General features: G+C 32.5%; 1 protein-coding gene across 1 annotated transcript; it reads right to left on the reverse strand.

The window, feature by feature from the left end:
- Positions 1–11098: 11098 nt before the first annotated feature.
- On the reverse strand, positions 11099–19194 carry LOC142627536 (flavonoid 3',5'-methyltransferase-like). Its single transcript, XM_075801415.1, has 7 exons — positions 18970–19194; positions 18390–18425; positions 18005–18045; positions 15460–15542; positions 14310–14454; positions 14053–14184; positions 11099–11598 (listed from the first exon to the last, which is right to left on the reverse strand). Exons 1-7 carry the CDS (start codon positions 18974–18976, stop codon positions 11305–11307), a joined length of 738 nt encoding a protein of 245 aa, XP_075657530.1. The 5' UTR covers positions 18977–19194; the 3' UTR covers positions 11099–11304.
- Positions 19195–23026: the final 3832 nt, after the last annotated feature.

Raw genomic sequence — 23026 nt, forward strand, 5'->3', positions numbered from 1 at the left:
AATTACAAAATAATACCCCCACTCCTTATTAACAAATTTTGTTGATGCACACTCTTCCGGGTCAAGATGCCAAGTTTTCAACTATGTTTTACTATTATTATTAATATTTTTGGATATGGTATTTTTCAGTGAACCATTTTAAGGAAATTTTTATTCGAGAATAAAAAATAAGCCCACTAATGTTTTGACTGTTTTTTTTTTTTTTTATAAAAGTGGAGTCAAAATTCACATTCACAATATTTTCATAACAAATTATAGTTGGTTAGTTAGTTCAAATTTGAAATTACCACTAATAATAACAACTAGTAACAACCTGTCACTTAAAATTTGTGGTAAAAATATTGTAGATATAGCATTTCTCTTAATAATTTCCCTAAGGACACCGGTTAATATGATCATTTCTTTTATTATCACGCTTAAATTAGGGGTAGAGAGAGCGGGCTAGGGGGTTATGACCCCTTAACTTTTCAAAAATCCTCAATCCCTCTTGTAATTTTGGTAAAAAAATTTAAAAAATGGGAATTAATTTCAAATAATAGGTCTCCCTAGATTTTTACTAACCACACATAATTTAATTATATTTTATTTTTATTAAATTGAGTTGTATATTTTTAGACATGGTAAGACTTACCATATATATATATAGCTTAGCCCTCTGGAATAATTTTCTAGCTCTGCTATTGACTAAGATACTAATTGATTTTTTATATAACTGAGGTTTAATATCTTATTTGATGATAAGAAACTATATCAACTAACCCTTTCTCAAAAAAAAAATGTTGAACTAACCATAACCCACTATGATGCTATGAAAAGTAGTGTGAAATTATTACGCTAGTAGTATTATTTGAGTATTAAAATTATAGTATAATAAAATTCTTAAATCACATTTCAATTATCAACAACTAGTGAAGTCATGATTAAAAAAACAAGTCATCAGTGGGAGTTGGAATTTTGTCACCGGCTTTTTAATAGTGATTGGATTTCATTATGGAATCTTTGAATGATTTTTTTTTTTTTTCTGAATAAGTATATTATGGAAAGTAAGAATTCATTTTGCTAAATTAAAATTTTGATCATTAAAAAATAACAAAGTATCATTTTCTATGCATATCATAAAATTAATTATTTGGCTATTAATTGTTATATATGCTAAATATGTTGTTAGATAAATACATGGAACTGGAAAGGAAAATATTAAATTATTAAAGGAATGCTTAATATGTGCTTCTTTCCCTTTAAAAAAAAAATTAAATGCTTATAAAGTTTTACGAGAAATCTAGCTAAAATAAAGTGCCATCAAAAGGTGGCTAAACAAATGCATTGTAATTTGACAAGATTTTTTTTTTTTTTTTTTTTTTTTTTGCGTTAAAAGAGGATTTTATTGCAAACTGATAAAAGCGCACTACAGAGTCTTCAAACCATAACTTAACAACCACTGCTACAAAAACAACATCATCAACAACGACAACACAACAACAAGACAACGACATAACACACTACAAACAGACTTCTGATAGCCAGATTTTAACTTTCTTGACATATACATCCCACTGAGCGAGGCGAGGTGAGTCTCAGTAAGTCTCAAAAATAGCATTGCGTAAAAAAAGCAGGACATATATCGTAAAACATTTCACGTTCAGTTTGATTTGCTCCTTGTAATTTGACAAGAATGAGGTATGAGAATTCATTCCCAAATCAATATAAAATGTATTTATTTATTTTGATGAACAATATAAAATGTATATTTTGATACGAGAGGAATTTGACTTTCATGATAGGGTTAATATAATGTTTTTTATTAACCCAGATGGTGGACATGTATGTCATTATTGTGGTGGTAACAGACAAGACCAAAATGGTATCTACTCTTTAGGTTCCACGTGGCAGGCGCGGTCCTAAAAGTAAAACCTCCAACCGCATATGAATAAAAGTGGAAAGTTCTTTAAGTACACACAAAGTACAAAAAAAATTATGACATCCTACGTTTAATGAGTGAATCTCACTAATAATATAAAATGAGGAAATGTTATTCTTTATACTTCGAAAGTACTTAAAAATTACTTCATAAAATTAGAGTGAAACTTTTATGGGAAAAGAATTGGGAATGGGAAGTGTTTCTACCAATGAATATGGGGAGCAAATTTTGATGAGGCCGGCCTTATGTTGTTAAATTTACCTGGTTTAGAGCATTCATATCAGTAGGTATAAGATACAAAATGTGCAAAAATTTGCACAATATAGCATCAAATAGACCTGCATTAGTGTTTGTAAAACTTTGCATAACTTTGCATATATGCAAAATTGCTATAGTAACCGTGCATATATGCACGATTACTGTAGCTTTGTACATGACTATTTTATTTTATTTTTCTCTTTCCGCTCTCTTGCCACCCTCTCTTCAATATCAAGAAGAAGAAGAAGAAGACAACCACAATCAACCCAAAATTAAACACCCCTGATTCAAACACCACCACAGCCAACCCATTACAACATCAATTTAATCCAATCACAATCACTACAAAACATGTAGGTGTATAGTCGCGTTTTTTTTAGCCGCGTTTTAGATAACCTATCACCGCGTTTTTTAGAAATGCAGCTATAGACTTAACCTATAGCTGCATTTTTAAAACGTGGCTATAAGTCCAGCCAAATAATTTTTTTTTTTAAAGGACTTATAGCCGCATTTAAAAAGCGCAGCTATAGCTAACCTATAGCTGTATTTTTAAAACATGGCTATAGGTTAGGTCTTGCTAAATATTTTTTTTTTAAAGGAGGACCTATAGCCGCGTTTAAAAACGCGGCTATAGCTAACCTATAGCTGCGTTCATAAACATGACTATAGGTCTTCCTTAAAAAAAATTAAAAGACCTATAGCCGCATTTAAAAAACGCACGGATCCCTGCCAAGGTGTGTAGGGATTACTACCAAATGGTATGAGCAGAGGTCCTTAATGTGGCAGGAGTCCCTGCTACCTTGGAGTAGAGGACAGCTAGGACTGCACGGATGTCTGGGGGAATCCATACGTTTTCAGCCCTCCTCTACTCCAAGGTAGCAGGGACTCCTGCCACATTAAGGGACTCTACCCATACCATTTGGTAGTAATCCCTACACACCTCGGCGAGCTCCTCGGCCAAGCGAATCTCAATTTCCTCGACCCCACGATTGTAGGAAGCTTGCACCAAGGCCTCCACAGTCTCCTTGATAGTTTGAGTTGCTTCTTTATCTTGGGTCAGCTCTGCCTTCAGCTCCAGGACTTGTTGTTGGGTTGTGGCTCGCTCTATCTCGGTGTAGTGGAGCTTTTTGCGTTGCTCCACTGCCTGAGTTTCAACGTTTTTTAGCCCAGCCTCGACACTCCTTCTCCCCTTCTCCTCTTTTACCAGCCTCGCGGCGAGCTCCTTGTTCTCCTACTCGGCCACACCCAAGGCCTTGTCAGCCTCGGCCCGAAGGTTCGCATCAGCTTTTGCCTCGTTCCGAGCATCATTTACCCATTCCTTGGCAACAAACACCTCTTGGATAGCCTGCACGAAGGTAACAAAAAAGCACGTCACAAAAGAGAGAAGAATGTAAGAAAATAATTAAACTACGTGCCAGTAATGCTGGCAGTAGAACTTACTAAGGCTAAATCCCTCTTCTGGGACAAAAAGAGCTCTTGTTGCCTCATTTCTTTAGAGCATTCATATCCTTAGGTAGAAGGATAAACTGCTCTAGGGCTTCGGCCAAATAATGGGCATGCCCTATCTGAAACTCCCTTATGGTGGAGCTCCGGGGAATAGCAACCCCATCCAACTCCAGCCAAGGGGCCCAATTGGAGTGAGAAGGGCGCACCTCGGCCACTTCATGATCTTCCCTACTCTCCACAGAAGAAGCCCATGCTTGGCCTTTAGCTGTCTTTTACTGCTTGGGCTCCTTCTACCCAACTAGCTTCCCCTCCTCGATTTCATCCTTGCCTTTTCTTTCTTCTTAAGGTTGGATATAGGGAGCAAACTACCTTGAGGAGGAGAAGGGGGCGGGAGAATAGCAGGATGTTGGGACCCTAAAGCGCCCTTTGAGGTCTGTTCCTTGGCCCTATTCGCAAGGAGGTCCCTGAAGCCTCTCCTCATTTGCAAGGCCATTTCTTCTTCTTCTTCCTCGGTACTATTATCCACACGAGCAACTACAAAATCGGGATAATGAACACCCGAGTTTCTGTCCAATTCACCCTCTTCGTCCGAAAGGTAGATAACAAGGCTTCCTAACTCTTTCTCTTCTTCCTCAAGTCAGAATTGGTCGATTTCCTCCTCAAGCGACAGTCGAGAAGAGGCGATCTCTTCCCTTAGACTCGCTGTTGCTGAGAGAGCTCATTGAAGAGGTCGGACAATTTGCACTACGTCCTCTCGGGCTAGAAAACCTCGCACCGTGACGTCAGTGTGATTAAGCCGAAGATCGCTTGCAAGGATTGCGTTGCCAACATCCTGGAAGGTATCGGACAGGGGCTCAAAATCAAGGATGAGGTGGACAGCCCTCAGTTGCCTGTCTTCGCTCACGAACACCTCGGATTTAAGCACCCTGCTAAGATCGTCGATGTTGACAAATATGATATTAAAAGCCACGTGCCTTTTATCTGCAAACACAGCCGAGAAGAAATCCCACAGTCAGAAAGATGAACACCTAAAAACAGGAGAGAAGAATCACAAAACTGAGTCTTACGACAAGGAACCTAAAACTAGGGCACCCCACCTAGCTCCCCCTCCCGTATTGGACAGTGAAGACCGTCATGCCACTCCCTAGAGGCGATTAAATAGTCATCCTTCATGCCCTTGTTAGACTTGGGAAGACATGAGATAAGCTTGACAGCTGAGGACTTGGACTTGAGGTAATATCCCGCGTCACCGAATGAATGGCACTTGAACATTCAGACGATGTGCCAAGTGAGATTTAGGCCCATATGCGCGTTAAGGACATTACGCTACCGAGGACCCTAAATAGGTTAGGTGCACATTGATGGGGACATAGTCTATGGGCGATCAGGTAGTCTCTAGTTACGCTATCCATAAGTGTTAAGATTAGTGTCCTTAAATCCTATTGTATGATACTATGTATGTTATTCTGAATGACATTATGTATGACTTAATGTTGTGTTTAATAAAGTTGTTTTATTATTATCTAAAAATAATGGTAATATGAATGTTGTGACATTATCATACAGTCCATGAGATGCATAGTATATGATTTATGTGATTTAGTCACAGAAGATATAAATCACAAGTTCTTTGTAAACTCAGAATTTTAGTTCGTAGTCGGTGATGAAATTGGGCATTTCATCTGCGAAGACTATAACATATCAACTAAGATGATTTTTCTTGATCATGGAAATGGAGATTTCTAGTTGCTATGTTGATATGTCTTAAGAGTTAAGACATATTGAACTAAAATGCTGTGAGATTTATTATTCTTCTAACGACTGTCAAATGAATAATAAACTCACGGCTTATATTTACATGAACTCTTAATCCTGAGAGGATAATGGACCTGATCATGAAGTGGAGGTTACTTTGATATATCAGGAGTGAGATCTATAGTTACGGTCAAAACTTCAGTATGTTGAGCAACCACATTTAGTGTTGATGGAACATATATTCTCAAGATGGAATTCATAGTCTCTTAACGGAGATACAAAATATTCCCTAGAGATACAAAATATTCCCTTGAGATAAGTTTAATAGGTTTGGTTATTCAGAGAGTTAGGCTTAACCACTTTAGTAAGGAGTTAGTAAAGTATATATTTATGAAATTGGATTTCATAAATATATGATGAATAACTTAAAGGATTAAACCGGGTACTCAAGGAATTAAGATGTAGTAATCTACAAAGTGGCAGTCTACATTCATGACTTTATTTTACTACGAATATTTTATGAAAGGGTTGCATGTATAATAAAGTTTTGGGATATAATTTATAAATAAGACCTAGAGTGCAACTATATTTATATAGTGGTATTAAATATAGTTAATGGTCCCACTTTGGAATTGTCAAGAGTTGACAGAAAAGCCCAAGGCCCATTGGAGCTAGTGTCTTATTAGTCCCACTCCAAACCACACACTTAAGCCCAATTGGAAATGCCCAAAAGGCCAGCCCAATTAGATAATCAATTAGATACAATGGGAGAAACATACATAATTTTTATTTTGTGTCAAGGAACACTATTGTGAAGTAGTGTGTATGTAAGTATTAGACTCTTTGACATTCTTCCTTTTGAAAACTGATTGAGAGACCACACAGCTTGGGCATTAGTGGAATTGGAGTGAAGATTGAAAGTGTTCCCAAGTGCTTCTTATCTTCGGTTTTGAAATTCACCGCACCAAGGTACACGTTCTTGTTCTTAAATTCTGAAACGTAGATAGTACATGTTAACATTTATGAATGAAGTATATCCGTTACTTTTTCACTGTGTATGTTTTGTATGCGATATAAACATGTTATTTTCCATCTATAGGAAGCATCATTCCCCCTTCTATGAAGGCAATCATGGGAATGACGACCTCCCCCTCGTTTCTATTAGTATGCCACTGCCCCGGAGCACAATATCGAAGGGAAACTCCTAGGGGGATGTGGTATTTAGCCCTAAACCCCTCCATACCGGCGGGGGAATCTACGAGATGTTTGAATCTACCCATCTAAGCAAATTAGAGAAAGGCGAAAGATATGTTTAAAGGAAGGAGACAGGAAATTAAAGGCCGAGGAGATTGGCCGAGGAGAAAACGGTCTAAAAGAATATTAAAAAAAAAAAAACTTAGGAAAGTAAGAAGGAGTGACTCAAGAACTTATTGAGAACGGGAAGAATCAGGAAATCTTGGAAGCTTGGGAATGTGGGAAGCCTAGAGAGTTCGAAGGTGTGCAAAATGAGGGAAATGAACTCTCCGAGTGCTTTATATAGGAGGCGGGCTTTGGGAAGGAGTTATCCCGCCCAAAATTCGAGGAAAAATATTAACTGTGGGATCCTCATCTTACCGTTGGATGCGGGGAATAGGGCGCCGCCTAGAGCATTTATTGAAGTGCTAGAGACTCCGAAGCGTCAAGTACAGTTACGAGACATGTGAAATGACATTCTCGTACGTGGGAGTTAAAGACACTTATTAGGTCAATTGCTTTAAGTCAAAACCCCATTTCCCTCCTTGGATGGAAGGAAACAAATTTGAGTTTTGAGGGGCTATTGTAGGGTACAAGGATTCTAAGTAAGGTGATCATGCCATGTGTCACGCCTAGTAGAGAAGGACAATTAGTGGGCCAAGGAGGCCACGCCCTCGGATTTTGTGATCATGTCATCAATGAGCTATCTGAGGAGGCTCTACTGTGCAGAAAGGGCTTTGGGAAGGGGGACGGCACTGACGTGATTGAAAAGCTAGAGATTGTCACCACATTTAATGCATTCCGCCAAACCTTTTGGCCGCATTTATGTGAAGAAGACCCTTGAACATTGTTGTCTTGGGTGCCGCATCTCACAGGGACTCGAAGAAGGTGCTAGATGGGATTGTCACTTGGGGAATGACCTACACGATTAACAGATGGAAGGCCAAGGTCATCTGAAAGGGTCTATATAAAATAAAAGGTCCCCCATGAGAGGAGGGATCAAAGAGAGAGAGAGAGAGAGGTGGAAAAACACTGTAGATTTAGGAACAATATCTGTAACCTTCCCTTAAGAGAAAGAAACATAGGAATCAACCTCCTTGGATTGAGTCCGAGGACAATTTTCATTATACAAACTATTCTATCTTTGTCATATTTTGATCTTGGCCAATTATAATTGACTTACAAGCTCATTAAGACTTAGATTTCACACCCACTCTCTATAAATTCATTGTCTTGGGTTCATTGGGCCTTTTGCCTTTCCTATTTTGGGCTTAGGTAAGAATTGCGTCCTTACAGATATGTTTATAAAGTATTAAATATTACTATATATAAAATATTTATGTATAAAATATTTATGTAAAATTATACTAGTTTAGTGGTAAGACACGCATGTGATATATTTTGCCCAGGTTTGAACCCCACTAAAAACATTTTTAATTTTTACTCTCCTTGTAATACAAAACTACGTCGTTTTAAAAAATATTAAATATTACTATTTATAAAAAATATAAATATATGTATAAAATATTTATGTAGAATTACACTAATTTAGTGGTAAGACATGCATGTGATAATATTTTTCCCAAGTTCGAAACCCACTAAGAACATTTTAATTTTTACTCTCCTTGTAACACAAAACTTTTTCGTTTTAAAAAAAATATTAAATACTACTATTTATAAATAAAAAAATTGTATAAAATATATATATAAAATTACACTAGTTTAGTGGTAAGACACGCATGTGATAATATTTTGCCCAGGTTCAATCCCCACAAAAACATTTTTAATTTTTGCTCTCCTTATAACACAAAACTATGTTGTTTTATAAAATAAAAAATATTACTATTTATAAAATATTTATATATAAAATATTTATGTAGAATTACACTAGTTTAGTGGTAAGATATGCATATGATAATATTTTGCCTAGGTTCAAACCCCACTAAAAACATTTTAATTTTTACTCTCATTATAACACAAAACTACGTCATTTTAAAGAATATTAAATATTACTATTTATAAAAAAAAATATGTATAAAATATTTATATAGAATTACACTAGTTTGGTGGTAAGACACGCATGTGATAATATTTTGCCCAGGTTCAAACCTCACTAAAAACATTTTTAATTTTTGCTCTCCTTATAACACAAAACTACGTTGTTTTATAAAATATTAAATATTACTATTTATAAAATATTTATGTAGAATTATACTAGCTTAGTGTTAAGACATGCATGTGATAATATTTTGCCCAAGTTCGAACCCCACTAAAAACATTTTAATTTTTACTCTCCTTATAACACAAAACTATGTCGTTTAAAAAAATATTAAATAATACTATTTATAAGAACATATGTATAAAATATTAATGTAGAATTACACTAGTTTAGTGGTAAGACACGCATGTGATAATATTGCCTAGGTTCGAACCCCACTAAAAACATTTTGAATTTTTGCTTTCCATATAACACAAAACTACGTTGTTTTATAAAATATAAAATATTACTATTTATAAAATATTTATGTATAAAATATTTGTTTAGAATTACACTAGTTTAGTGGTAAGACATGCATGTGATAATATTTTGTCCAAGTTCAAACCCCAGGTTTGGACCATTTCAGGACTGACTTGTTTCCAGAAATTATAATTTGATTGCCAAATTATTTTAGAGAATTTAAAATATTGTGCTAAAATTTGATACCTATGAAAAGTTTCTACCTTATATGATATGCAGTGGACTGTTTTTTTGACAATAGCTTTTGTTTGTTTGTGATCCATTTCATTATGGTTTTAAACAAAAGATTATGGCATTTTCCAAGAATTGGTGGTGGAGATAGGAGAATTTGAGAAGCAAAAAGGTGAACTTGAAGCTGCATTGAAAAAGGTTTTTTTTTTTTTTTTCTTTCCTCCTCCTTCCTGTCATATTGGTACTTCTAAAATGCAAAAGAATACTTTAAGGTGATAAGGTCATCTTCGATATTGTCCAATTTGAATTTGGTTATGGATGTTCTTTAATTTGTCTTTTGTAGATAGGCAATTGCCATCTGGCCAGGAAAAAAAAACTATAGCCGCGTTTTTTAAAACGCAGCTATAACCAAATTCAAAAAAAAAAAAAAAAAAACAAGAGGGTTATAGCCACGTTTTGAAAATGTGGCTATAGGTGTCCCCTATAGCCGCTTTTTTATAAATGTGGCTAGAGTATGTCCTATAGCCGCATTTATAAAAACGCGGCCATTGGTCCTGGCTATAGTTACGGGTTTTAGGTCACGGCTGAAAACGCAGCTAAAAAACATGCGGCTATAGACCGAATTGTCCTATAGCCACATTTTAAAAACGTGGCTATAGGAGGTTTTTTTTTTTTTAGTGAATCAACCCAAAATTAATGAAAAATCATCACAAACCCAACTTAAAATCAACTCAAAATGAAACATCAAAAAACTTATTTGGCAAAATACAAATCAATCCAAAACACAAGCCACCACTACCATGGAATGCTTGCCGCCACCATGAGAGAGAAAGTGTGAGAGAGATTTTTTTATTATTTTAGATTTGAAGAAAGCACCGGTTTGATAGAGAGAGATGGGGGGGGGGGGGAGAAAGAGAAATAATTTTTTTTTTAGAAATGAAAAAGAATAAGAAGAAAGAAAGAATAGCAAAAGAAAAAGAAGAAGAAGAAATGAAGAAGAAGATGCTGAAGAAGAAAAAACGTAGAACGAGAAGGAGGAGAAAAAAGAAAAAAAAAATGAGAGAGAAAGTGTTCACGAGGAGTGTCTGTGGGGTAAAGTGGTGGGGCCTTGGGTAAGTGAAATAATAATTAAAAAAAAAAGGTGAGAAAGTATTATTTAAATAAAAAAGGGCGTATTATAGATAATTTAATGCAGGTGTTTTTGTAAATTAGTTATGTAAAATAGAAAAAGTAGGTTTGTATTGTAAAATAGAAGGAAAATTTTGCACCCATTGGTGCGGATGCTCTTAGGCTTATATGATTCTTCTTTTTTCTTTTTAAATTACTTAGGAAAACAAAAATTAAAATTTGTACAATAAAGAAAAAAGTCATGTTTTAATACTAAAGTTTTACAAGAAACATATTTTTGATTCCTATATTTTTGTTCTATTTTCAAATTGATCCTTACTTATTTTGGTAGTTCCTTGTGTTTTTAAACTTGCAATCATTTTAGTCTTTGTCATCATCTCACTTACGGAAAATGCTTTGGTGGCTGATGATGATTAAGTTTTAATATTAGGCATGTTTTTCGTAAGTGAGATGATAGAATATACAAAAATAACAATAAATTTTAAATTTTAAAGATCAAAATGAAAATTGTGAAAGCTTTTTGACCAAATTAAAATTAGGGCCAAAATATAGGGATGAAAAATGTGTTTTTGCATTATTTTTATACTTATTACCCTCGTTAAGGAATAAACCATTTTGGTTATGAATAATTATTTTTCATTTTAAATAACAATTATTCCTTATAATACTACCCAAAAAAAAAATTCTTCTAATAAAAAAAAACCAAATAACTAAATAGTTATTTCTAAGGAATAGTTATTACATCACAGGGACTACAATTTTTCAAACACGTCCTCAATTTATTTTGAATAACTTTTGACTAACTGCTAGACTATTTATTTTGAATAACTTTTGACTAACTGCTAGTCTAGCAAAGGACTTCAATTTGTTGATTTTGCTAGCAGATGCGCCTACAGAGGGTGAGGCCATCGCCAATTGAAATGAGGGATGATTCAATGCGGGGATCAGTTGCTAGAAAGCTGTTCAATTCATCGAAATACTTTTTGCCAATTCTCAAAAATTCCTCCATCTTATCTTCTTCAGGGTTTGCCACTGACCCAAACCATAAGGTATTATCATATGCAATTATTCCACCAATCTTAATCAGTTTCAAAAGTAGCTCATGATATTTGATGTAGCCTTCCTTATCAGCATCCACCAATGCGAAATCAAATGCCCCTTCTTGTTTGCCCTGTGTTCATAATTAGGAAATTAAGATCAAGTATATATGTGCAACTTATCTAGTTATCTTCGGTTGCACAAAATAAAAGGAGACAGAAGACTAACATATATTACAAGAAGTATTTAGGAAAGAGAAGTGAAAAAGTTCAGCTGAGTAGAACTGAAGACAATATTGATGAAATTATGAATTTGGTCAAATTATTTGCGCTAATAGGAATTAAATTTGGAATGTCATTATTCATCAAAATATAACATTTTTAAAAATTTTAGCAAGAGAAAATTTTAGATTCACTTTTTTCCCCTTTTAGGAACAAGGGGAAAAATTACAAAAAAAAAACTTAAAATTTTCCCGAGTACTAATATAGCATATTTATAAGTAGCTAGCAGCAAAGGTTAAAAAAAAAATTGGGACAGAGTATAGTTACAAAATTAGTTTTAAGTGAATAAAAAGGAATGAAATGAAATGAAATAGAATGATTATAAGCGAATGGAATGGAATTAAGTAATCTTGATTGGATATTTCAAAATAAAGGAATAAAAATAAATGGAATGTAAGTAATCTTATTTGAGAGTAACATGGAGAGAATGAAATTGAATCATTTTATGATAATATTACTATTAGACCTTTATTTTAAAATAAGTGGTTGAATATATAGGGGTATTTTGGAAGTTTTAGTAAAACATTCATTAAATCTAATTTCATTCATTCTCATTCCTCCTAATTTCAAGGGAATGAAAATTTGAGGTTTTAAGGGAATAAAGATGAATAAGTGTTATCTCCTACCCATTCCATTTCCTCCCACTTAACCTCTCAAACAAAGGAATGGACTTTACATTCCCTCCATCAAAACTCACAAACAAGGAAGGGAATAATATTCTAAAGTTATTATTTTCATTCCATTCCATTCCCTCCTCCCAAACGAGGGCTAAGGCTACAACCTTACTCAATAAAATAAACAGTATTAAATATTTTAAAAATCTAACCATTGAATTGTATATTCTTTACACTCTTAATACACATGTCAAATTTTGTGTCAACCGGATATTATTTATTATATGATTTATAAGTATATATATATATATATATATATATATATATATATTTTATACATAATTTTAAACTACAAAATATATAAGTTAAACAATTTATTGATTACATAGCTACTAATCTTTAATTTTTTAGAAATTTTGCAAGTATGGAAGATATAAGAAGAAATTATAATCTAATGGTGGATTTGTCAAAATTCTCTTCCAATAAAAAAATACTCCCTCCGTCCCACTTAGTTTGTCCTCTATTCCATTTTGGGATGTCCCAAAATATTGTTCAATTTCTAATAATAAAAGTCATTAATTTACTAATGTTCTTATTATACCCCTATTTAATTTTCAAAACTACTCCATTTGAAAAGAAAATCAACAAATTTATTTAAGGGTAGTTTTGGAAACTAATACATTTTTAAAAGTTAGACAAGACAATAAATAATGTTCCCTTAAAAAATTTGAATTTTCAAACAAGAAAAACTAAATGGGACGGAGGGAGTATTAAGTAAAGTTGTAGCCTAACTACTTAAGGCTATAACCAATTTTATAGCTAAATTTTGTCTAATAAAATTTAAGAGAGGCCAAAATTTTTCTGTTAAAAAAATTAAAAACAAATACATAGGAGAGGAAACGAGTTTCTAACATAAAGACACAACGCATGCTCTATTGAAAAGGCATGAAAGCTTTAAAGGGAGAAAATTTATATAGCAATTATGAAAATTTTTGGAGTTACTAACTTATCTTATTAATTTCCATGTCACTGGACTGTTAACTGCAAAATATTGCCTTGTCATAGTTTTATTATTGAGATACATTATGGTTAACCACCCCAATTTTTTGTTTTGTTTTTTTTTTTTTCTCTCTATCCCACAGGGTACTGATGTCTGGTTGGAACTAACGCTCTGTTTGTTTCAGCAATGAGATTTTCTAGAAAATGAGTTATTTTCTAAAAAACATTTTCTATAAAACTATCTCATTTTCTAATATTTGGTAGAAACTTTAAATGAGTTGAAAAACAACCTTATAACTTCCTTTATTTAGCTTGCTGTGAGATAGAGTTGTTTTCTAAAAAAAATTAATGGAAAACAATCTCCAAAAATAAGCCATACTTTTTATGTTGACCAAAAGTAATTTTCCTTTGACTCATCTTTTTTTATGCTACCAAACACTGAAAAACAAGGAAAACTATCTTTACACAAGGTTTTCCATTGAAACAAACAGAGCGTAATTGGAAACTCTTCATGTTTTAGCAATTTTGTTCCACTTCTTGATTGTTGGATAAGATCAACAACAGAAAACACTTTTACCCCATTTTCTACTATGAGCACCTACGATTGCAATTTATTTACTTTTATTTAACAAACATACGATTATTAACTTAAGTAGACACACAATTGCATCATGCCTCCTGCTAGACACTTACATTGGTAATTAAATCATTCAAAATTGGCAAGGCCTCTGATTCAATGAAGTTAATCTTATGCTCCATTCCAGCCTTTTGAATAAACGGCAGTCCAGTTTGATATGCTTCCTTGTTTGGATCAATGGCTATTATCTGCAATATGAAATCCTCAGTTTAATCTGGTCCTTACACTCAAATGCTATATATATGCTCAATAATGTAAAATGGGTGTAAACAAAAAATAATAACAGTAAAAATGCTAAAATTCTGAAAACTACCTTTCCATCAGCCGGTAGTGCTAAAGCTGTAACAAGAAGAGAATAACCAGTAAAAACTCCAATTTCTATTGTTTTCTTCGCATTCATGGTCTTTAGAAGCATTGAGATGAGGAGGCCTTCATCGACAGGCACATTCATTAAACTCCTACCACACATGAACACAGTTCAAAAGTAATAACTTTAGTAAAGATGTGTTAAAAAAAATGTAAATTATTATCTTAGGCAGTAACAGTGCATGAAATTTAATAAAATGAAGTGCAATAAAATGTAAGATACATAGCTATAGCTGTACCCATGCTCCTCTTCTTGCAATTTGTAGGAGTCTCAAAAATTAATTAAGCCAATTACAATATGTCACATCAAAATTTAGTGACATATTTCAAATTTTACCACATAATTCTATTTTTCTTAGTAAAAAGAAAGGCAAATTATAATTTATCCACCTGTAGTTTTATCGAAATTTAAGTTGCTTACCTGTGATTTGAAATTTAATACTTTACCCACTTAAGGTTTGACCAAAGTTTAAGTTGCATATCTATAGTTTAAAAATCTCATGATGCAAGTGTTTCGCGGAATTCTTTTTTATATTATTTAATCTTGTATCTTTATGTTTTTTGTGTTTTTAGAGAAGAGAGATATAAAAATGGAGCAAAATCACATATTTAACCATGATTTTAAGAAATGTGAATTACAAAACTCTAACTGAGCTAATCTTAGGAGAGTAAAGTGTCAAATTTCAAATTATAGGTGTCTACTTAAATTTCGACCAAACCACAGCTAAGTAAGTTGTAATTTTTCCTAAAAAGAATTGGCCACATATCATTTGGGCCCACGAGATAGAGATATATCTCTCAATTAAATTGAAATAATAAAATAATTAATGATTATCTCTATTAAAATAAATAAAAATAGAAATAATTATTTACAAGCAACAAGTTATAGTGAGACTTTCTAACTGTGGACTAAGAGCTAAGTTCAAATTTCAAAGAATGAGAGAAATTTGTAAACACAAAATTCAGAGGCTGACAGATTTCCTTCTCTCTGTTCCTCCCTCTTCTCCCTCTCACCATGGTAAAGCAATTGTATACACATCAAACATCCAAACCAAAATGACTTTAAAATAGTGCTTGGAAAGAAAATTATGACCCACCAAAAAGGATGTTCCTTGACTGTGGCCTCTCTGAGTTCTTTCGATTGCTCATGCTCTCGTGGGTAGCTTTTTTCCAAAATGTACTGCAACATATGAAATCACGTGTAATGTTGTATTTATGGGAGGTGAAAAAATGTGTAAAAATACATATAATATTATTTAAAAACTAAAAAATATTGCTCAAATAATCATATCAAACGGCCCTAAGTTTTAGGACTAGTTCTCGAAATACTTGTCAACTGGGTTGGTGATGGGCCTAAGGACTAACGTGGTATAGTCAAAGCAATCCAAAACAAAGCACTAATGGTCACTAACATAACGTTACCGTGTAACAAAACCTTTTTTTTTTTCCTTTCTAAAGTCATTCTTAACATATAGATCATTCACATGTTCGATTGATAAAAATTATTTTTATCAACTTATCTAACTATTTAATTTATTTTTATTACCATCCCTAAAAAAATTTATTTTTATTACTATCCCTCAAAAAGTCACACACGTCAAAGTTGCTGTTCTTAAAATTTTGAACATCTTAGCTACAGTAAAATGTCAAAAATGACAACCTACTGCCGCTCAAATCTTATAAAAAATAATAATATTTTATTAATCTTTCAAGTAAAATATCATCTCTCTCTCACACACTCGTACACACACACTATTTTCTCTCTTTTCTTCTGCTGGAGCTTTCTTCTCTCTTTTCTTCTTTGGTTCATCGGCCTCTCTCTCCCTTGTCATCTCATTCAAGTTCCGAGATGGGTATTGTCTCATCGTTTTGGTTCCGAGATAGATCTCGTCTCATTTCGTCTTTCTCTCGCCGCCAAATCTTTCATCACTCCCGCTCTTTCACCGTGGGTTTGTGATTTGTGATGTGGGTTTGTGATTTATGGTGGTTGTGGGTTTTGTGGATTGTGGGTTTGGTGGGTTGTGGTGGAGGTTGTGTGTGTGTTTCGTGGGTTTTGTGGTTGTGGATGTTGGTTTATCAAGTCTGGGTCGTAGAATTGGGTATGAGTTATGGGTAGGTTTCGGCAGCCTTGGGCGGTTTTGCTAGGTCTGGGTGTGAGTTGATTGGAGTGGCTTTGGGTTGTGTGTGTGGGATGATTGATTAGGTGGTTGGTTGTAGGTTGTGCCATGGGTTGAGGCCGTGGGTTGCTGGGTGTTGAGGCAGTGGATCGCCTCTGCTTCTCCTCTGCTTCTCGATCTCTCTTTGGTGAAATCTTTCTCTAGTGGGTGTAGGTTAATTGATTCGGTGGTTGGTTGTGGGTTCGTTGGGGGTGGTGGCTTGGGTGGTGACATTGAGTGGGTGGTATCTAGTTGTGGCCATGAAGGGTTGGTTGGTTGTTTTTGCTCGGAGAGAGAGAGAGAGATATATCATGGAGAATTAAAATGAATTATAAATAATTAATAATTAATATTTTAATGAAGTGTTAAAAAAAAATATTTGATGTTGTGTGTATTATAAAGTAAAGTGTTAAAATTGATAAAGTAACGTTTTGAGATATTAAATACTATGTTTTTTTTATGTGTTTGATATGAATGCTCTATATACATTCAAATCTAAATTTGATTCTCAATACCAAAGTTTGTGAATGAAACCTTGAAAAAATATCATTATTGAAAACGAAGTCATATCTAATATGCTTAAAATCAGATTCTCCAAGACAACATATTAGGGGAAGATTTTCAATATTTCTGCATCCAATTGATAGTTTTAGCTTCAACTAAATAGCCATACATGTTATATCTAAAGCTCCTCACTGTAACTAGAGAATTCCCAATATACCCAAGAGTTGGGTTGGGTGTAAAGGAAACAATTAGGTTATGTTTGGTAATCGTTTTTGTTTTTTATTTTCAAAAATTTGTTTTAAAAATATTAAGAAAAAAAAATTTCTTATATTTTTTAAATAAAAAACATGTTTGGATTAAAAAATAAATAAATAAAAACATGTTTGGTTAGTTGAAATTAAAAAAGATAGTTTTTTGAAAAAAAAATATAAAATACTAAAATATGTTATAATTAGGATTTGAACTCTAATACTAATTCATTAAATGAGATAATTTTATTAAATTAAATACGTATTTTCATTGACTTTTGAAATTAAAAACTAAAAACAGTGTTTTGCATGTTTTCAGTTTAATTGAGTTTTAAGAACAGTTTTTGTTTTCTATCCATTTTGAGTTGCCAAACAAGTATTTTAGTCTAAAAAAATAGAAAACTGCTTTTAAAAACAAAAAATAAAGGAGAAAAAATAGTTACCAAACCTATCCTTAACATTTTCTCCATTGCAAATAACAAGGTAAAACAGCGCGCACATACTCAAAAAAAATAAAAAATTTTCATAGTGGATTTCAAAAAACTAGTTGTTATTAGAGACAATAAATTTAAGTATAAAATAATTTTTCATGAAAAAATTTCTTCACAATTGTTAGCATGGCCTACTCTGATTGATTATAAGAGTAATGTACATATGATGGACCCAGAGAAAAAGAACGTTATTGTAATTGCAAAAAGTCGTATCAATAGTGATGAAAAAGTTGTGTTTCTAACCTTTTGAAGTGCTTGATTTTTTAGGATAGTCTTCTCGGGTGCTGTAAAAAGTTTTCACATGTAGATGTAAGTGCAATTATATAAGCCAAGAATAGGAATGCACACCCCTTGCACGTGTGTGTATGTCAGTATGTGTATATATATACACACACTAACTAAAATAATTAAAAGCACAGTTTGAGATTAGGTCATAATGCCATTGCTGGGTAAAATTTTGTTATTGGAAAATTCTTAATTTACATTATATTTGCAATATAAGATTTATGTTGCTAGCATAATGTAAACCTATAATTACTTAAAATAATTTGCTCAAATAAATGGGAAAATCAAGAGGATACATCTCTCCCTCATAGGGAATCTATCAAGGTGACCCCTTTCACTTTACCTTTCTCTTCTTTGTGTAGATCGCAGTTCAACTTCGCTGAGGAGAGTAAAAGGTAGAAAAAAAAATTCATGGGTTAGCTATTAGTATCATCTTAAGTCAAGATACTACAAATATTATATTCAAAATTTTTGGAAATCTTACTACTAAGGGTCTGTTTGAAATCCTACTACAAAAGGTAAAAGTTAGCTGAAATAATATAATGAGACCTATAAATAATACCAAAAAGTATAATAGACTCATAAATAGTAGCTAAAATAAGCTAAATAGTCAAATAAGTTGACAAATATAAACTATCCAAACAGAGCTTTAGTATCTTGTTGGCTAGAAATTATAAACTCAACTTTTAACTTTTAGTTTTTTTTTTTTTTTTAACTCTTACTTTTTTAAAGTATACTTAAACACACTTTCAAAAAAAGTTTTCAACAAAAAGTTAAATGAAATATTTCTAAATAGATACTAAAGATTGAAGGTTATCCAAAAAAATAATGTTCAAAATAACAATTGCAAGAAAGAAAGCAATTAATTAAGTTTACAGAGTAATTAATTATCCTCTAATAAAATGATTGAAACAGAAACTTACTTGACATAATGATACTTGTATAAACACCTTAGAAGGTAGAACACTTGATGATGTTTGTTGAGGATTATACAAACCTTGGGGGTTGAGGAAAATATTACAGATTGATTACAAATGGGAGCAGGTAATTACAAAGGGGGTTTGAACTTTGAAGGCTGAAGTTAGTGTTTTCCACTCTGAAGCTTTTGTGAAGACTGAAGACTCACTGCAAAAGTTTGAGAGTATTCTTATAGCCAATTATGAATTATGCTAATTTTATACTACAACTCGCCATATGATCCACTGACGGACCCTTGCCCATCAAAACTCGCCAATTATTGGAGAGAATTACTGACACATTAGTTTGGAGGCAAATGAAATGTTATTTTCATTCACGTCAGCACCGGCATGAAGCATCCACCATTCCTTGGCACATGTGGAATAGGCATTTTCAACCACCTGAGCTTGGAATCTGCGCTGTTTGTATTTTTTTTTTTTTTTTTTTTTTTTGAGGATCTAGTAAGTGAATTTTATTAAGGTAAATCAAGATTGGATACAGGGCTGTTTGTATATTAGTGGTGACTTTTACATGCTGACAGAGGAAGAGGATTTGTTAAAATATGCTATTTGTATAATCCTAAGAATATGTACAATAAACTTTATTTTAATTGAGTCAAAAACTGACAATTAATACATCAATTTATATTACAAATTCACAATTCAGAAATTACATCAATTTATAATATGGATAAGAAAATTTTTGTCAACATACTACTTGCCTATTAAAGTAACATTCACTCTTTTTTATATATATAATTTTTTAAAAGAATATAGAATAACATTCAACTCATTTTATGAATTAATGAGTAATGTGATCAAAAGACATCACAAATTGGAAAAGACTCCTCAAAGGCTCAAACTCAAATAAAACTTATAAAGGGAAAACTTTATCTATTTGTAATTAGACTGTAATAAAATCCGAATAGAAGGAAATTCTTATTTATTTGTAATTAAGAGTATAAATTTGTGATTTCAAAAAAAAAAAGTATAAATTTGTAGAATTCCAAATATTTTCTAATAGGTATATTTAAAATCCAAGCCTATAATAATACTCTTGAACAGAAATTTGGAGCTGATTCCTTTTCAACTTAAATGCACTGTCTTGTTTCTTAAAAAAAATGCACTGTCTTTGCAGTACGGCCATTTCTTCCCGCTTCAAGCATAGTAACTCTGTCGTGTTATTTAAGAAAATTTGGGTTTGTTTGGATGCGTTGATTAAATAATTATTTTTGTTATTTAAATAATATAATATATTTTGTTACAATATTTTTTTATTTATATATATTTTCATAACACTTAAATAACATTACTAAAATAACAATACCAAACAGTCCTATTCACCTAACTCTCTCTCTCTCTCTCTTACTTTGTTCAATTAATTGAATTGAATTTTTTTTTAGGAACAGTTGAATTTGAATTATTTTTTTTTGTGAAATTGAATTTGAATTTAAATATTGCTTATAGTACAAAATTATACAGCAAAGCTCGTACAATTCCTTCTCAAATCTTTTGAGTTTTGACCCCCCTCGCGTTCCACCAACCATTTGGGACAGGCGACTATTTAAATTTTTTTTTTTTGTCTGTTCTTAATGCCTTTAATGTTTGTCAGCGTGTTTAACTTTGTAAGCAAAATGTGGCTTTTTATAATGTGACGCTAGTATTACTTTGTTTGGTTGCAACCTGCAACTAAAAACTTGGAAAAAAAAAAAACTTGCAACCAGAAAGGGGCAGAACCATTTATTGGGGTCAGGGCCATGGACTCCACTAAACGGCCCTATTCACCTATGTCTCTCTGGCTCTCTTTCTTTGTTCAATGAATTGAATTGAATATTTTTTTTTTTTTTTAGGAATAGTTGAATTTGCTCTGGCTCTATATCTTCTTTTTTTTTTTTGTGGTGAAAATGACTTTCTAATTAAAACCAGGCAAAAACCACATTTTTATCCTTACATTTTAACGCGATTCTTATTTTTGTGTCTATCTTTTATTTTCACCGCTTTTAATCCCTATTTAGAAAAACGCTATCCATTTTAGTCTTTTCCGTCAATGCCCTAATGGCAAAGTCCTACGTGGCACATGGAATAATTAAAATAATAATAATAATTTTTATTATGGCATTAAAAAATGTCATGTCAGCATCTAAATAAAAATTAATTTATTAATTTTAAGTAAATAAAAAAAATTAAAAACAAAAATAAAAACCAAAAATTACATTAATTGAGATCTAAGTATGTCTTGAACAAGAACACAAACCTAGATCTAAGAACACAAAATTAAAATCCAAAAATCACAAACGCAAAAAATAAGAATAGAAAATTAATGATGGACTCAGAGATCTCACAACAATTGGGATTACAGCCAGCAACAGCAACAACAACAACAACGACAACAAACTGAGTTGGCGTTTCATTCTCAACAATGCTAGCATTGCCTGCTGGTAGTTCTAAGAAACTCGAAGACCCAACAAAGCCATGAGAAATTAGTGCTGACATAGAAGAAAATAGAGCCTAAAATCACTCATACTGAGCTTCAAAGACTCAGACTTTAAAACAAACAAGCTAACCTAAACGCATACGCAACCCAAGAAATTCCAAAAACAGAAGAAAACAAAAGAAAAAGGCGAACTTTTTCTATAACGGCTAGATTTGTAGCTCCGGAAAACCAAGAAATGTTTAAGTGGAAACTACTAGATACCAGAAAAGAAGTCGCATTGGTAAATAAAGAAACCCTATGATGCAAAGACGAAAAAACTACCTTAAATGATAGTATTTGCAGAGAAAGTAAAGTGTATAAAGCAAAAACCTAGAAATTTCTTCAGAAAGTTAAGATTTTTGAGCTTCAGAAACACTAATCAGAGAGCTAAGAAAGAAATAACAAAGAGGGTCTGCGAGGTTTCGATCTAAGAACCCAAAAATGCAAAGCCCGACGCTCAATGTTTAGTCAAAAAGTCCCAACAAAGTCCCCCTTGGATTTCAACTGGTAAAAGAAGAAGCCCCCGCTACAAAGCCAGATCTAAGAGCATCTTTAGCAGCTTATCTAAAATTTTGTACTGTATGGACAATGAACAGTGATATTTAGCTTTTACCTACCTACTTTTTCAAATATACTTTCCAATAAATTTTCTATCATTTTCTCCATCTCATTTAAATATTATTTCTTCATTCATTCTTTATTCATTATTTATTCTTTTTTTAACAACTACACATCTTCCAACATTTTTTTATTCAATACCTAATTGTTATAATAGAAAAAAAAACATTTGAAGTATGAATAGTAAAAGCTACAATGTTTTCTATTTGTAGAAAAGCACTGTAGCAAATCTAATCCAAAAAATGAGGATGAAAAATCTGTTGGAGTGTGAACAGTGGTGTTTTTGCTCCAAAAAATAGATATAGAGCATCTATTAGAGATGCTCTAATTATGTTTAATTTGATGTGGATCTGTAGTTTAATTATATGTTCTTATTTTTCTGGGTTTGTGATTTTTGAATTTTAATTTTATGTTCTTAGATCTGGGTTAGTGTTCTTGTTTTTCTTGTTCAAGACACACTTAGATCTCAATTAATGTGATTTTTGGTTTTTATTTCTGTTTTTAATTTTTTTATTTAGTTAAAATTAATAATAAAAATTTAATTTAGATGCTGACGTGGAATTTTTTAATACAAAAATAAACATTTTTATTATTATTTTAATAGTTCCGTCTGCCACGTAGGACTTTGCTGTTAGGGCACTAATCGAAAGGACTCAAAGGGATGACGCTTTTCTAAATATGGACTAAAAGCGATGAAAATAAAAGATAGGGACCTATTGGGAAATTTAGACCCCGGTTGATAGAATGAACAAATTTTAAATCCAAGTTATTAATTAGATTTATTATGAGTAAAACTTGTTAAAACAAACAAACATCAATATCATGTTAAAATCATGCACAATAAAAAAGTAAATAAAATAAGATACGATGACCTAGGAAAACCAATGAAACAAACTAGTTTCATAGTTAAAAATCTCAGGGGAAACCTCCCGA

Source organism: Castanea sativa, chromosome 3, assembly GCF_040712315.1.
Source record: "Castanea sativa cultivar Marrone di Chiusa Pesio chromosome 3, ASM4071231v1".
Classification (NCBI taxonomy): domain Eukaryota; kingdom Viridiplantae; phylum Streptophyta; class Magnoliopsida; order Fagales; family Fagaceae; genus Castanea; species Castanea sativa.

Coding starts and splice junctions, on each gene's coding strand:
- LOC142627536 (XM_075801415.1), bottom strand. Junction 18,046..18,389: donor TCTACACAAAGAAGAGAAAG/GTAAAGTGAAAG, acceptor AACTTTTTACAG/CACCCGAGAAGACTATCCTA. Junction 15,543..18,004: donor AAAATCAAGCACTTCAAAAG/GTTAGAAACACA, acceptor CATATGTTGCAG/TACATTTTGGAAAAAAGCTA.